Source organism: Excalfactoria chinensis, chromosome 7, assembly GCF_039878825.1.
Source record: "Excalfactoria chinensis isolate bCotChi1 chromosome 7, bCotChi1.hap2, whole genome shotgun sequence".
NCBI lineage: Eukaryota > Metazoa > Chordata > Aves > Galliformes > Phasianidae > Excalfactoria > Excalfactoria chinensis.
Window position 1 is genome coordinate 25,781,837 of NC_092831.1, and position 15,538 is coordinate 25,797,374.

The 15,538-nt window shown below is 46.3% G+C and overlaps 1 protein-coding gene across 36 annotated transcripts in view; it reads right to left on the reverse strand.

The window, feature by feature from the left end:
- LRRFIP1 (LRR binding FLII interacting protein 1) overlaps positions 1 to 15,538 on the reverse strand; it is an 87,275-nt gene that overhangs the window by 48,125 nt on the left and 23,612 nt on the right. For 24 of the 36 annotated variants that reach the window (XM_072341335.1, XM_072341334.1, XM_072341332.1 and 21 more), the window contains exon 2: positions 3,322 to 3,408. In XM_072341335.1, coding sequence (XP_072197436.1) covers positions 3,322 to 3,408 — 87 coding nt within the window. Of the gene's footprint in view, positions 1 to 3,321; positions 3,409 to 8,368; positions 8,875 to 15,538 lie in introns of those variants that run through there. The other 12 variants (XM_072341336.1, XM_072341339.1, XM_072341338.1 and 9 more) reach the window with 1 other exon arrangement.

Here is a 15,538-nt window from a genome sequence, read left to right on the forward strand (position 1 = left end):
GAAAACCTACAGCAACCTCCCTATTAATCATTTACACCTTTGGTGGAAAACAACAAGTAGCGCAGAACAACAAGTTCCCGCAGCTGTGTTTTAGCAGATCCGTGCCTTTCCTAGCGCCTCACGATGAGGAACCCTTTCTCTGCCAAATGCATGGGATCTGAGACCGACCACCAGCCCCTATCTTCACAGATCAGTGTGTATCAGGTCACAGCTCTAGTGCTCATGTTCTTTCAGAGCAGGCTCCTCACTTACCCAGCTCACATCTCTATGCAACTTGGAGGCATGCTCTCCTCCCCAGCTCCCTCTGTCTGACAGCACCCTGGCGCGCTCGCCCTTCCTGCTGCCTGCCCCAAGATGCTATCAGGTGATCAAACAAAACCACCTCTCCAATCACACCCGGAATCCTGCTCCACCACAGAGACCTGCAGCAGTCTACCCTGGAGCTTTAGCGCATCTCACAGAGCAATGCAGAGAGCTTTCTCTCAGAAGCCCCTCTGTGCCCTTATATTTCAACCTGAATTTACTAAGTCCACCCTTCTGCGTAGACATTATCAGGGGCTCAACCCGTGCTTGCAAGCATGCTTACCACCACGCAAAACCAAGCAGCCTGTATTTTAATCACCAGAATAACCAACTATGTTGGAGCTTCTGCTGCCAGTTCCACGTGCTGCATTAAATCCTGCCAAACGAGAAGCTGGGCACGGTGTCACGTATCCCCTCCATTTACTGATGAGCTTTATTATGCAGTTGTGAGTAATCTTGGATGCATTCTTCACGTACAAGCTAGCCTACAGAACATGGCCTTTTAATAGCATCCTAATAAAATGGTTGCTGCTACATGGAGAAACATTTATGGGAACGAGCACAACATCTACCTGGTGCACCGTCCTTGACAGAACTGCTAACATGACTTTAGTCATATACCTATACTCACGATGATGCACAGGTTATCCAATTATTTCAAAGCCAGGAAAATGACAGACTAAGAATCATCATTAATATGAGATGGTGGGCATGAGGGAAACCAGTTTCCAGTCCACATCCAAATCACTACAACACCCTATTGCAGTGTCAGCGGGAGCTATACTGCTTTGTTAATAGCTCTTAATGGTAACATCTGGAAACGTGTAACCTAGACTCACAATATATATCTATATTCCTGAGAGAGCCACGCTCCGCAAGAAGCCTGTCAGAGCAAGTACGCTGCTTTAAGCACGAATACACACACAAGCAATAAGTTTACTTAATGCTTTTCAACTCCCCTAACTGGCTCTAAAAACCTCCTGAAGTAGTAGAGCAAGTGCTTTAAGTTCTTCTTCTTTGACATGTGTGAATGTGCTATTTATTTCCCTGAAAAGCTTGAGAAGGACAGGGAAGATGGCAGACAACAAGCTGTACAGACACCAGTATCACAGTCTGTTCTCTCCCAAGAAGGGGAAAGTGCCAAATCTCTTGTGCTGCTTCCTACTTGGAATCTTTGTTATCCGTGCTCTCTTTCATTATATTTGTGATATATCTGTGGCAACAGCTTCGTGCAGACATCCTCGTTAGCTCTACCTTCTATCTGGGGGTTGAGATGAAGCTATGTGAAAAATTCAGGGAATATCCAAAGCTTGTGAAATATTAAACAATCACGTAGTCACATTTTGAGATCTATGCCAGTGAATTGCAAAACAGACTGTAGGGAATATCTGTATTCCGTACTTCAGAATGACACGTTGTACCATTCAAATTCCATCTATATAAGGCAATTTCCACCAAGTTTCATATCGGTTATCTGCAGGAGCACGCACAGAAGCCTTTCAAGCTTTAGCTTTCGTACCAACATTGCAATTTACAAGGATGTTCTTTGCAGCATCAGCTTTTGAACTTCAAGGGGTCATCAAGTCTCATTAGTATTATCTGCAAATTAGATGGTAACACCACTGTCAGCTGCCACGACACCCATATTTAGTTTGCCGCCCAAACAAAACACCTTGCATTTGTTTGCCACCGAGCTTCCAAGGGCTGCTGAGCCCATCCCAGCATTCGGGCTACAGGCACACCACGATACTTGATGGTACCAGGGTTGGCCACAGTCCGGGCCTTCCGAATGTGATCCAGGTTACAAGAAACATCCTTCAAAAAGCAGCAGCTGGAGCACTAACAGGCTCCTCCCTTCCACAAGCACGGAGCTTGCAGCAATGCTCCTCAGCAGCTCTGACTTCTGGTGTGCCTGCAGGTATATCTAAACCTCATTGCAGCTAAGGGGTGTTAAGAAACATCCAAACATGCCTCAGCTAGATGAGGCACTTCGGCACAATGCTCAGTGTGGGCAAACTGCCCACCTGCTTCTGCTCCAGGGTGGTTACTGCAGTCTGCACCAATGCTGGTCTGCTACTGCAACCTGATCCACCGTTTTAAAGCTAAACCAAATCCTTCCCTGCACCCCAAAGCACACATCTACATTTAATCTTCCCACAAAAACCCCCAGACACAAACTCCTTATTTCTTTCCTTGCCATCAAAACTTACTTCATTTGAGTAATGAACAACGATAGTCATTGACCTTGTTATACCTCATCTGTTGTTTCATTAAACGCATAGCAAGAAACGCAAGTTTTAAACCCTGCTGGTTCTCACCACTGGTCTGCCTGTGTCCATCTCTGCCTGTAGCTCCATCCTGACTGCTTTAACTTCTACCAGCTTCAGAATAAACCACTATTGTTTCCTGAAGTGGAGTTAACAACACTTGAGTACAGCTCTGGCACGCCAATCACACCATTCATTATGACTCCTACAATGGAAGCCCACTATCTCACACATACTGACTGCATTAAAACAACGAGCTCTTCCCAAGACTCTGCAGAGGGTCCTGTTGTACCAAAAGCAGTCCCCTTCTTTTGGTTATCAAGTTTTCCTCCTTCACACAGCAGACCATCATTTTTATACACGGGGCAATCACGATGCTCGCCTCAGTTTGCAAGCAGAGAGCTACAGCAGGGCCAGGAGTCTTCCTCACTATTTCTAATGAAGTGCTATGAACTCACTTCCAGCACACATACATCCAGGCCTGCTATCGCCAAGTTTAATACTAAGCAGCGATTACAAACCAACCACCAATGTTGGCTGTGAATAATTATACCAGCTTCACTGAAACAAAGTAGTTGCCACGACCCCTAATTTCAGTCATTTTCTTTGCTGTGATCAACCAAAGGAGCAGCAATTGCTCCATGCAGACTAAGAATTCAGCAAAGCATAGGTTAACCCTTCGCTCCAGCACCTGGGATCACCCTTAAGGAAACAGATGGGCCATCTGTCCCCCCCCACCCCATGGACTTACCTCTTTCTGCTGCCGTTCCAGTTCCTTCATCCGGATCTCCCGTGCCTCTGCCCGTGCCGCTCGCTTTGCCGCCAGCCTCGCTTCAGCCTGCGGATGGGAACACAGCGATGAGACCCAAGGCACACAGCTCAGTGTGAGGCACACGCGCTCAGGGTGCCAAATACAGAGGCTAGGCTCTGTAAGGCTGTAAACACACCTGTAGGTGTTAATTCCCTACTGCTAGCAATGGCCCTGCCTTCCATAACTCGTTATGCTTCACCAGCAGGTAACGCAGCTGAGCGTAGGCACCAGCCCCAGTGAGCAGCTGCCTTGAGATGCACCCTGTGTCTCTGTAATTACTATTTGTGCAGATAGAGAGGAAGTGCTGCAATGGAGAAGACAGGTTTATTTACTTTTTTCAGAAAGGCAGGTCTGGCTTGTTTCATGTTGGTTTTTTTTCCCCCTTCCCTGCGGTGCACATTATCTTTTTATTGATGAATTAATTAGACAAACAGGAAACACGTTCCGTGCCATTTTCACCAAGAGCTGACTCTGTGCACACGCAGGCACAGCAGCTCGGCAGAACAACCACACTCAGCCAAGGCTGGAACGATCCTGGCAAGGAAACGTGGAACCTGAGAAAATGCATCAGCTCGACTAGAGCATCCAGACGGCAGCATTCAAATCCAAACCTCTCCGGAGTGGATGCCTGCCAAGCACAGGCCTCCCATGAGATCTATTGAGCTTCCTCATTTCATCAGGGTTGGAAGTGCCAAAACATGCCGCAAAGTAACAGTTTTAATTATCTGCTTTTAATCCCAGGCAAAAACAGGAAGCCTCACGCGCAAAGTCAGCTCAGGCTCTGTGCAGTGGGACTGCAAGCAGTTCCCCCAGTGCAAGTCAGGAGAGCTGGGCAGGGAGCAGGAGGGACCATCATCCTGGAAGCACACTCAGCTCCTCTTTGCTTCCAGAGCCTTACTGCATGGGGGCTGGACTTGGTGATCTACCGAGGTCCCTGCCAGCCCATCTAATTCTGCAATTGTGTGATATTACAAGGGCAAAGGGATTCACACACTTGCTAGCTGTACTGCAGAAGCGTATATTCTCCAGCATATAATGAACTAACTTGGAAAATGAAGAAACTTTTAAGATGCAAGGGGAAAAGTTATTCCAAGTCCTCCCTGGGAACAAGGCTTGCCTGTTCCCTGGATACTGACTGCAATACATGAATTCTTTCTTTGTGGAACATCCCATTACACAACGTTACATATACATATATATGATACGTTTTGGTTTCAAGCGCCAATCCTTGGGTAGTCTCTAATTTATTGTATTTCAGCTTTGAAGTCTTTGCCTGCTCATCCAAAGCCAATTTTTGAACCCTAAAGACATGCAAGAGTAAAAATATATTTTCCCTCAGTATCTTTGGCTTGGCTTACATCCTGGAACTAGCATATGTTTTTAATGAACTTGGTCTTTCCGGGACCACATGGCTCTTCAGCAGATAGTATCTGTCATGACAAGCTAGAGAAGAAAATATTCTGAATCCTTTAAAATAGCTTTTGAATCTTCTTTTTCTTGCCCTGTGGGATTCCACTTGGACACACTTTAATTGATACAATGATGGAAGCAGAATGAACGTTTCTGATATTCTCTAAGTAGCCGGGTGACAAAACAGGTGTCACGCATGAGATCAGAAAAAGTAAATCAAACTGGGTGGGTCCAAACCTACACCTCACACACAATGACAACTCGAAGCGGAGAAGCAAGCCTAGCCTGGAACAAAGCCTGCAGTAAGCACGGAAGACCCACAGGATCCATCATAGATTTCCCTGTGTGAAAGCACAGCACGCCTGCTGACAGTGGCAGCCACCCCAACAACACAACACGAGCTGCAGGCAAGCAAAGGATCCTAACACAAGCCAAACTAACAGTCACAAGCTATAGAGAAACACATAGCAGTGACACATTTATTAGGGACCTCTTCCTCAAAAGCAGGGGACTCAACTTGTCTATGTTTATCAAACCACACACTTAGGCTCTGTTTCTGCATTAACAGTGCCCTGATTCCTGCAAGGGGCAGCTTTGACTTCACATTTCTTCGTGCTGACTACACCAAAGCGGGCTCTGTCTGAACGGATCTGGCCTCCCTCCAGCCCAAGCACCTGTCCGACACCAGACCTGAGTCACCTCCAAGGCACAGGGAGGTGCCCGTATCTTGCAAGGGGCTCAGTGCTCAGCACACTGCACACACAAATGTATGCGGGCTTCTGCAAGTCAAACTTCAAGAGCTGAAATGCAAGTCTCGAGGCTGCCAAAATAAATAGCTCTTAAATGGATCCGAGATGGAAAAATCACTAAGATAGAAAGAAGCAAGTCTTAAACCTATCTAAAAATCACTACCAACTCCATGAGCAATACCTCAATCAGAAGGAGCAGATCACTGGCAAAAAACACACGAATAAAAACACAAAGCCTAATTGCACTCATTAGAAAGCCTTTGTAACTTCCCTTTATGAACTATTGTGCATCTGACAAGGAGCGCTGGCAGCTTCAGCTGCATTGTGCATGTCATCCAAAATAAACCCTAAGGGGCTTCTGTAAAAGCCTGTGGGAAAAACAAGGAGAGAAACAGCACGGTGCTCAGAACATGGAAACCTACAGCAGCTGAAGAACTATCGCCTTAATTCAAGGGAGTTGCTCAAACACTCCAGCTACACATCCTGCATTTTTGTCATTTTATTGCAATTGCCCGGGGTGATTTATAGACTCAAAGCCCCAAAGCAAACACCCCGCTGCACTGCAAAACGCCGGCTGCTTTTGTTGGTCCACTTGCTCTGCGCTCCACAGCCCTGTTCAGTTTCCAAAGCAAAATCCAGTGCTGTGCAGATCTTTATCGTGCATGAAGGAGTTCAGTACGTTCAGCTCCGAGCAGGCTAACATTAAATAACCTGGATCACTACTGATGAGAAAAGGCAGGCACTGGCTATGAGCTTTCCAACATCAAACAGCCCACAGCACCAGGCTATGGGCAGAACTAGGGATGGCTGAAGATCCTTTTCAGTCACTGCTGGGAACCAGTGAGTAGTGCGGTGTGCCCAGCACTGATGCTTGAAGGGCAAAGGCAACAGAAAGGCAGGCTTCCTAGCCTGGAGAAGCTGCCTACTTGTTTCTGTCTCCATGAGGGAATTCTTTGGGTGACTTGGTTAGGTAGATGCTAATGACACACATCCTGAAGGTGTGCATTCTTGGAGCTTTTCCTTTCGGAAAGACTCAAGGGGTCATTGTTAAACTGGAAGCCCCAAGAAACAGCCAACAAAGGCAGGAAATTAGCCGCTTCTCTCAGCGCTGGAAAACGACTGTGTTGACTTAAAGCAAAGCTACACGCATAATAGTTAGCAATCTATACAAAGCAGTCCTTAAATCCAATGTATTCAAGGCCATCGGCTTCCAAAACTTAACAGTCAAGTGTTGGTTTCTAAGCACAAAATCAAGCTCAAAAAGCTCCCCGATCTTATTACCACAAAAATAAACCTGCAAACTACACAACAGCTTTTACGTATTCTTTTAACAACTTTTCTCAGGCTAACATAAGCTGCTTATCTTATGCTTAAGACAGAGCCAGCTATTTGTTTGCTGCGAGCGCAGCTTCTCATGGGAGCTGCCACTCCAGCCCAGTACCCTGCATGGAAAAGCTTTTGCTCCAAGTGTTACACAACTGCTCTCTCCATTTACATAAGTCACATGCTTCATTAGTCAAAAGCAACCTGGCAAGGTTTGCTGTACTCCTAAAAAGTGTAAGGCTTATTTACACAAGCAGCACCTGATTTGAAAGATTCTCCTAAGGCAGCAGACATACGTCTATTGGCTCAACGTCTGCTAAGTGATTGCAGTGTTTTCCATCACCTTGCCTTCACTTGAGCTCCTGGAGCTCACTGTGAATAATACCCGCTCCTTCACATTGAAACAAGGGTGTCTGTAAGTGAACAAGGGTGTCTGTAAGTGGAGATGGTCAGAGTGCATCTACCTGATGTTCTTTGCATCTGAGCTGGGAGCCTAAGCACACTTTGCACCACTTACTCATGTGACGAACAGCCGATGAATCACACAGGGATTGGTCAGCCCACATCCTGCCCAGCTCTTCACCTTTCTCTTACATGCAAATGACTACTAAATATAAAGGTAAGGATTCCTTTCTAATAACCACAGGCCGCCATCATCCTTCAGACGGTGGGAATCATTATGGACAGGTCTGACAGCCTCACTCTGTTCCACTGGGTGACGGTGAGGGAGGAACCGGGAGGATGACAGTTCACATCAGCAACCCACATCGGCAGCCCAGTAACACCTATTACAGTTCCATGGAGACACGGGGCTGCTTTTAAACTTCACTTACAAAGCGCAAGAAGAAATTAAGTTGGCGTATCTGCTCCCATGTCAATTTGAAAAGCAAATAACTCACATTCCTATACTTTATTTTTTAAAAAGGCTTAGAAAACACGAGGCATTGGGAATTAACAGCTACTTGTGGGCGCCAGTCAGTGCCAACAATTGGCACCCCGCTGCTGTAGAGGTGCTGTTAATTACAAGGCATGCCCAAAATGAGACCGTTCTCACAGACTGTTCCAAATCTTACAAACACACGCTCCAGAACAACAAACAGCATAACTTTCTCTAAGCATCTATGATTATAACGTTTGAATTCAGCCAAAGGCACGTGCAGCTCTAACACAGCAGAAACCCGGAGGAAGCAATTTAGGAGCACAGCATTGCTCAGCAGCTCGCTAAGCGGCCAAGAGCTTCACTGCACGCAGCCGGGTAACCTGGGCTGTAACGCAGACTGCAAAGATACTTTCCTCAAGAGGCGATAAAACCAAACCCGCTACGGTTTACACTAGGGGCAGGCACGTTCAGGACAAATACACCCAAGAGGGGACACCGCTTACTAAGCGCTCTGAAAGCCGATTAAATGCTGAGCAGCCCCCGAAGGGTTAAATGAGCGCAGGTGCTGCCCGGTTGTGACTCGGACCGTAAGACCCGTAGCATCCCCACTCCCCCGCCGCCGTACCAGTCTCTGAGCCTCTGGGCTCAGGCAGTCCTCTTCCATCGGCATGGCTGCAGTTGGATCTTCGCATGAAAGAGGTGCAAAGTCCCACCCGGCTCCTCCGAGCGGACCCCGCCAGGCTCGTGCTGGGGGAAGCAGCACGGCGTACCGCGGGGAACGACGCGCTGCCGGCACTTCCCGGAGCCGAAGTCCGAGCGCGGCAGCGCTCCGTGCCCGCGGGCTGTCGGTACTCGCTGTGAGTCAGCAGCGCCCGCCGGTACCGATGTCACAGCTACACGCGTTTCGTGCCTTCTTGGCGCTTATCGGCACGCCGGCTGCAGCTTCTACCGATTGCTATTCACGCCGTGGCGTACTTCTTCATGCAGAGAAGGCAATTGTGAGAACGGTTGCAGAGCTTCCCAGGCTAACAGCTTCCTTTAAGTGCTGGAGAGAGATAAACGCCAGCAACAACGGCACAACCACCCGCTTAGCCTACGGCTGCCCTCTGGGCAGCACAACCCAGCTGCATCTCCGAGCACACTGAACGTTAACAACCGGAAGCACTCGAACAGATGCCTACACGCAGACGTTCACACCATCGGCGTTTGCATCTCAAATAAAACACTCAACTGCCTCGAATTTGTTGCAATTCTATGAATACGCTGCATTGGCTCGGGTAGAGCTGAGCTCAGGGAAGCGGTGTAAACCAGATGTTCCAGCATAAGAACCACAGAATGGCCTAGGTTGAAAAAGACCACAATGATCATCTCATCCCAACCCCATGCTCTACGCAGGGTCAACAACCACCAGACCAGGCTGCCCAGAGCCACACGCAGCCCTCCTGATTCGGACTGGGAAGCAGAGGCGAGGGCAGGGGGGAAGCCACCAGGGCACAAAGAAAACCCTAAGCAGCTCCTTTTACCCAAAGAGGTTTGCAGCAGCAACAATAGCAGGCACTACGAGTCATCTCCTCCTGGCACGCAGTGCAGGGCTGCAGACAAGCAAAACAGGGTGCTCCCTTAGCAACAAAACCTTGCTCTCTATTTCCTGGTCACCAGCAACCAAACCCTGCTCTTGCTTTCCTGGTCACCGGCAAAGGTTGGGACCTCGTGCAGTCTCCGCCCAGGAGCTGAGCTCAGTTTTTCCATGAGCTGCCAGCCCTGCACGAAGAGCTCAACTCTCCTGCTGGCAGAGCACCCTGTTCCTGTATTTTCCATGCCGCTGACAATATTTTAGCTAATTTGGAAGCGCTGGCACTATTTGCACTCAGAATGTAACCAGGTAACCAGCTGGCTGCTTTCGCTGGTGGTTGCGAGACACAGCCACATCCTATTGCTCCCGGGCAGGCGAGACAGACACGCTGCTCCTCCATCACAGGCACTGGGAGGGAGCTCCAGTCTGCTCCGTTTCCCTCACACTCCGGCATTCTCTGCTCTTGCTGACAAAAATTTAACAGGACTGAAAGAATAACAAATAATCCAGGTCCTCACACAACTTCTAAGGCCCAGCAGATTGCCTCGCTCTAGGGCTGCAGTCTGACATCACCAAGCAGTTATCCTGCATAGCTCAGCGCAGCAAAGCATTGCAGAAACACTCAAACCAAATCTAGCTGGAAAGCGCGTTCTTCAGCTTCTTCAGTGGCAGCTTCACCCAAGGTGGAACAGGAGCCACTTTCTGAACTTAATTCTTCACAGATAAACTGTCTTTCTTCACATAGGGAAGTACAGTAACTCAACATGAAGAAGTGTGTGGTATTTTACAAGAGGATGAAACAGATGATTTGCTATATGGCTTTCACGATCAACAAGAATCTAACTCACCTCTAATTCACAGGCAAACCTGTACAGATTTGTATCCTGTACGTCACTAAGAATATACACTAGAAACATGAATATTTCCTATATAAGGCCTATGATACTAAGAATCTCCCCCCCACACACACCTTTTTTCAATTACTTCTAAAACCAACATAGAACCCGAGATGTTTGTTTTCAATGGGCTTACTCAAGAAAGCACTTCAAACCTCAGGGTAAGTCAAAACACACAGCGTGCCACAGACTTCCAGGATTAGGAGGTCATTTTAATACCTCGGAACTTCCATTTTCTTCCCCTCAGAAATATACAGTTGGGAGCATTCAAGATGTGCACTTGGGCACGACTGCCTTGATTCTACATGGATTCTACACGTTCTCCTTGGATTTGCAAGCTGTTGCTGCTGGATTTCCCAGGATAAGGAACTGCTACAGACATGCTGCTCTCTTCCTCACCTCTCCTTCCTCTGATGCTCTGAAGGATTCTCCAGGCACAGCAATGAAATGCAAGCACACATGATGCTGTAACTACATCAGCTGAGACCCAAGCTAGGCAGCCAATGCTGCATCTTACTTGATTGCTCGCCAAAGCCATTCAGCACCACTAAGCTGACAGAGAACAACTGCTGAGAAACCCAGAGGAGCCCTCCAACACAGTTCACACCCAACTGATGTCTTCGGGGCATGTCACACCAGGGATAGTCACCAAAAGCAAATGGAAGCAGAGCTTCAAGTTAAAATAAAGGCCAAAATCTTTACAGACAATGAATAGCACTGAGAAAACCTGCAACACGGCTCCAGATTAGACCACCCCTATATTAATCTTAACAGCCACACTGCAATGCTGTCCCTCACCTCCACCTGCAACTCAGCTGACTGCATTTCTATCTTAAAAATAGTAAGAAAATATCTAATGTGTATTCTTTGTATATTCAAGTAGAGTATTTTAGAATGCTAGCATTGTATTTATTACTGGCATTCCTGACAGCGAAAAAGGGAAATGCAAGGCTCAAGTTAAGGACAAAAAGGCTGGCAAGCACATCATAACAGAAGAATAATGTAGTTACTCCAGAGTTTTTTTCCTCCTTCAGTTCATAATGTTGTTCTAATTGCAAGAATGTCTATAAAAACCTATGGAGTAACAACCTACTGAAGTCATGAAGACAGAAGAAACTACGTATGCATCTCACTTTATCGTGACTGCCTGCTGTGGGCATCCTGGCACCCTTGCAGCTCAGCTGGCAGAGTTAACAAAACCTCCTTGTAAACCGTCACCAAGGCAATGAACTCAAATGCACACAACTAAATGCTTCTTAGGAAAACAATGTCCGGTTTCCATCACCAAAACGTACTGCCAGTATCAACAGATGATGTTCGATTGAGGCTAGATGGTGACACAGCGAGGAAGAGGAAGGAAACTGCTCACAACATTCCACCTTCATGTTCACTACAGAGAAATAAAACAGCATGTCAACTCAAATGTACAACGATCATTTCTTTACCTGAAGTACCTTTGCAAACATGAAAGACTCACACTGTCAATCATCTTATCCTAACTACTGACTTGGAGAAGTGTCCAATTTTCCAACGCTTAAGGCCACCTACAGAGGCAAACTGACCAAAAGATGAGCTGCTGTGCCTCGTGTGATGCCCAACTGCAACCTCAGCATCTTTTCCTGACTTACTTATTCACACCACACGATCCTGTGAGACTAGGGTTTGTTGGGACATTAAACTAGTTTTTCTCGTGGCAAGCTCTTCTTGCAAGGGTGTCCCAAGAGCGAGTTCTTATTTTGTTCCTCAGAATTCCAGAAGTTTGTTTTTCTCTGTTAACGTCCAAGTGTCAGGAGAATGATCAGGCAGCCATTCCCCTTTGGCATCTGGATGGTGCAAGCACGAGTTATCTCTGCTTAACGGGTCAGCATTCTTGCTCTCCGTGCTTAACATTTTAAGCCAAACACCAAGAAGAGAAAGAGGAGAAGAAACCCACAGCTAATGAGGAATTTACATATGAACAGCATGAACTTGCAAAACATTTGCTTTCGCATTTGCCAGAAAACCCATCTCGGAGATAATTCAAGCATGTGACCAGGAGCTGGGAAGTCTTGTTGACAAGAACCCTTTCCCCATAAATGAAGCAAATGTTTACTTTGCAGAGAGCTACAGTGAACACTGTGTACAGCTCTACAACATAAGAGACAATTAAGGAGTTGCGTCTTACTTCATAAATTGTATTGCCATGCAGTCACAAAAAGCTGCTGCTAAAAATACAGTCTAAACAATAACTGAACTCCATCATGAGATCGCATGGATTGCCAAAGCTCATGCTACCATAAGGAATTGACCTTAACACACCTGTAACAGGGGGGGTATCATGCAGCAATTGTCATAGACCCTAGCAGCAGTTAGGAGGCATTTATTCCCTTAGCAAACCCTTTGCTTTTTAAACCTCCTGGGGGGGAAAAAAAACAGTAGTGATACTGTGAAATTCATGCATTATTCAGAAAGCTGATAAAGTCTCTTTTTTCTCCTACCTGTTCGTGCAGCTCATGCACACTAACAATAACAAGTTTGCAGAGCAGTTCCGCAGGGGTTTGCTCTCCTGGAGTGGTCTCTGGCACAACGCTGGGCCTGCCGTGCATCCCAGGCCGCTGGCTCACTGCAGCTGGTTCAGCTATAAGCAGTGCTCTGCTTTAAGGCACTCTGGACTAGTGGGAGGAGGGAAAGTGCTGGAAGCGCCTCCTTCATTCTAAACAAACCCCCTCCACGTGAGAATGCTGCAGAGTTAAACATGACTCCAGAAGAAAATGAGTGTGACAGCTAATCAGTTCTGCAGGCTTTCCATTAAATACAAAAAAAACAACAACAACCCAACACTTCTGTTTAAAGTATTGCAGCTAAAGAGCCTGCAGAATGGGAAGATGATTGGTTACAAACGGAAAGCGATCCTAAACTGGTTGGTCTGTATATACAGAGGGCATTCCATTTTCACGGCTGTTTAGCAATCCCCATCCCATTTTCGTACTCCAATACAGCACAGAAGGGAGGCAAGAACAATCCCAGCGCAAAGGCTGTGGGCAGCCCTGCAGGAGCGTGTTGCAGTTTCCAATCCTGACCACTTTACTATAGGTGGTGTACCAACCTGGCAGAGGACCAACACGGTATCAGCATTTCAGTCACATCTTCAGTTAGCATCCCCGATCAGCTCTAGTCCGCAAGTGACTGCTCCCATCGGGGAAGCATTTGGATGCCACTCCACAGCTGTTATCTCAAAGAATAAAACCATGAGCTTTATGCAGCCTATGCAAGACTTCATTCTTCCACATACTTGAGCTTAAGACCATTATTCATGTAAAGTAGTTTCAAGGCAGTCAGCGCTGACCTTGGAAACGGCTGGATCATTCAGACAGATAAGCAAATCACAATTGTCGAATGTAAAATGACATCCAGTAGGAAAAAACCCAAGAAAACCAACCGACAGTAAGAGCAAATGCTGCAATTTGACAAGAATATAATAAGGTCCCCAGCGTTGTTTCCTAAAACACCCACTTGCAGGAAGCTGAGTTCAGTGGTCCCTTCCACTTGCCATAATGGCTCTGCATTCTCTCCAGCTTGACATCTTAGTGCAATACTGCACATAGAAAAGAAATGGAACTCTATTTCAGATCCTTGGTAACGCTCCGCCAATTCCTTCTAGCAAACGCCAAGCTGCAAACAGCATGTTTCCCAATAGGGCTGGTCTGCAAGCGCCCAGGTGACAGTAGAACTTCAGTAAGGAAGCACATACGCAAATTGAATTCAGCTGTTGGTACACACCAGCAAAGAGCAAACAGTTGTGCTGACCATGCTGCTCATGGAAGAAGTAAGCACAATAGCCAAATTTGGAGCTGCCAATAAACAGCACTAGTTCAGTGGCTTCTTTATAGCATAAACACAGGTCAGGAAGGGCTCTGGGCTGGGTGAATGCCAGCACCTTTTTGAACATGGACATAAACAAAGCTTTTGTTCCTGACTGGTAAAAAACATTTGAAACATAAATAAGAACCGCTATACAGAGAATGCTACAAGCAATATAGTCAGTGGAGACCAAAGTGTGGTACCCACATCCCAAACATCATCTGAATAACTATGCAACACAGCCCAGCAATTTTAGCACGTTCACATGTCAACACAAATCTCAGCTTAAAGCAGCACCCATTAGCTATTAGTTGAGGAAAAACATAATTCAAAAGTTACTAATGCTGTTTTGAGGGACAGGTTGAAAATACTCCAAACTAAGCAAAAAACATGGTGGGATACATAGAAAACATATAGACAAAACAGATGATGAATATCAAGCAAGAACACAAGGAGGATAGGAATTAAGATGCTTATGAAAATAAAAAGTACAGGAGACATGAGCCAAAGCCTGCAACACCCAAGATTTAACAGCCATAGCTCTGTTTCTATATACAAACAGCTCTCCCATTATTTTTTAGGGATTAGCCCTGGAATGAAAGGAACTTGCTGCTCCTCTTTCCTGTTTACAAGGTGACTGCTTTATCTCAGTTTCTGAAATGAGCAAAACAAGGGCAGCCACTGCTACATACACTGCTACAGCCACATATATAGTGTTACTCCTGCAGCAAACACAAAAAGAGCTTCAACACAAACAGAAGTTTCTTCAGTCCGGTAAGTTGTCTCCTAAAAACCTAAACACCTCATAAAGAAACACCAGATACAGGTTGTACTTATTTTTCCTTTCTCAGTTAAACACAATGGCTCAAACAGGCTGAGCTGGGTGTAGGCTTTTTCATTTGTAAAACCATCATCATTCTGGTTAGCTGGAAAGAAGAATGAGAGTGTGCAAAGCTCCGTGAATGAGGCACTAAGTACAGCTTCCCAGTGAAGGCATGACACTTCTCAATTTCCAGCGTGAGATCGTCAGACCAGAGGTCAGAGTTGATGCAGGAAAAGTTTCCTGAAGAGGCTTTTACTCTGAGCATCGCATGGCCACACCAAGTGGAAGAACAGCTTCCAAAGCCAAGACCTATTGAAATGTTATCTTCAGATGGCCTAACACTGGAGTTAGGCTGTGTGAACTGCTTGAGAATCATCCTTAGTGTGAGACCTTTACATTTTGCTATAGGTCAGTGGGAAGTTCTCGGAACTTCGTGCCACAAAATAATCAGTAGGTTGCACCGGTCTTCATCGTCAATTAATACAGAATTTCACCATGCTTTGGTTTCTTGCCCAGAGAAAAGATTAAATGTCCCTCTGGAGGAAAACAAATGCAAGAGGTAATACTTGGAAATCTTCACACAACACATTACACAAGCATTATGCCAGCAGAACGAATGACAAACTCTAGCAAGAGCTTAATCTTCTGCACAGCTAACCTCGT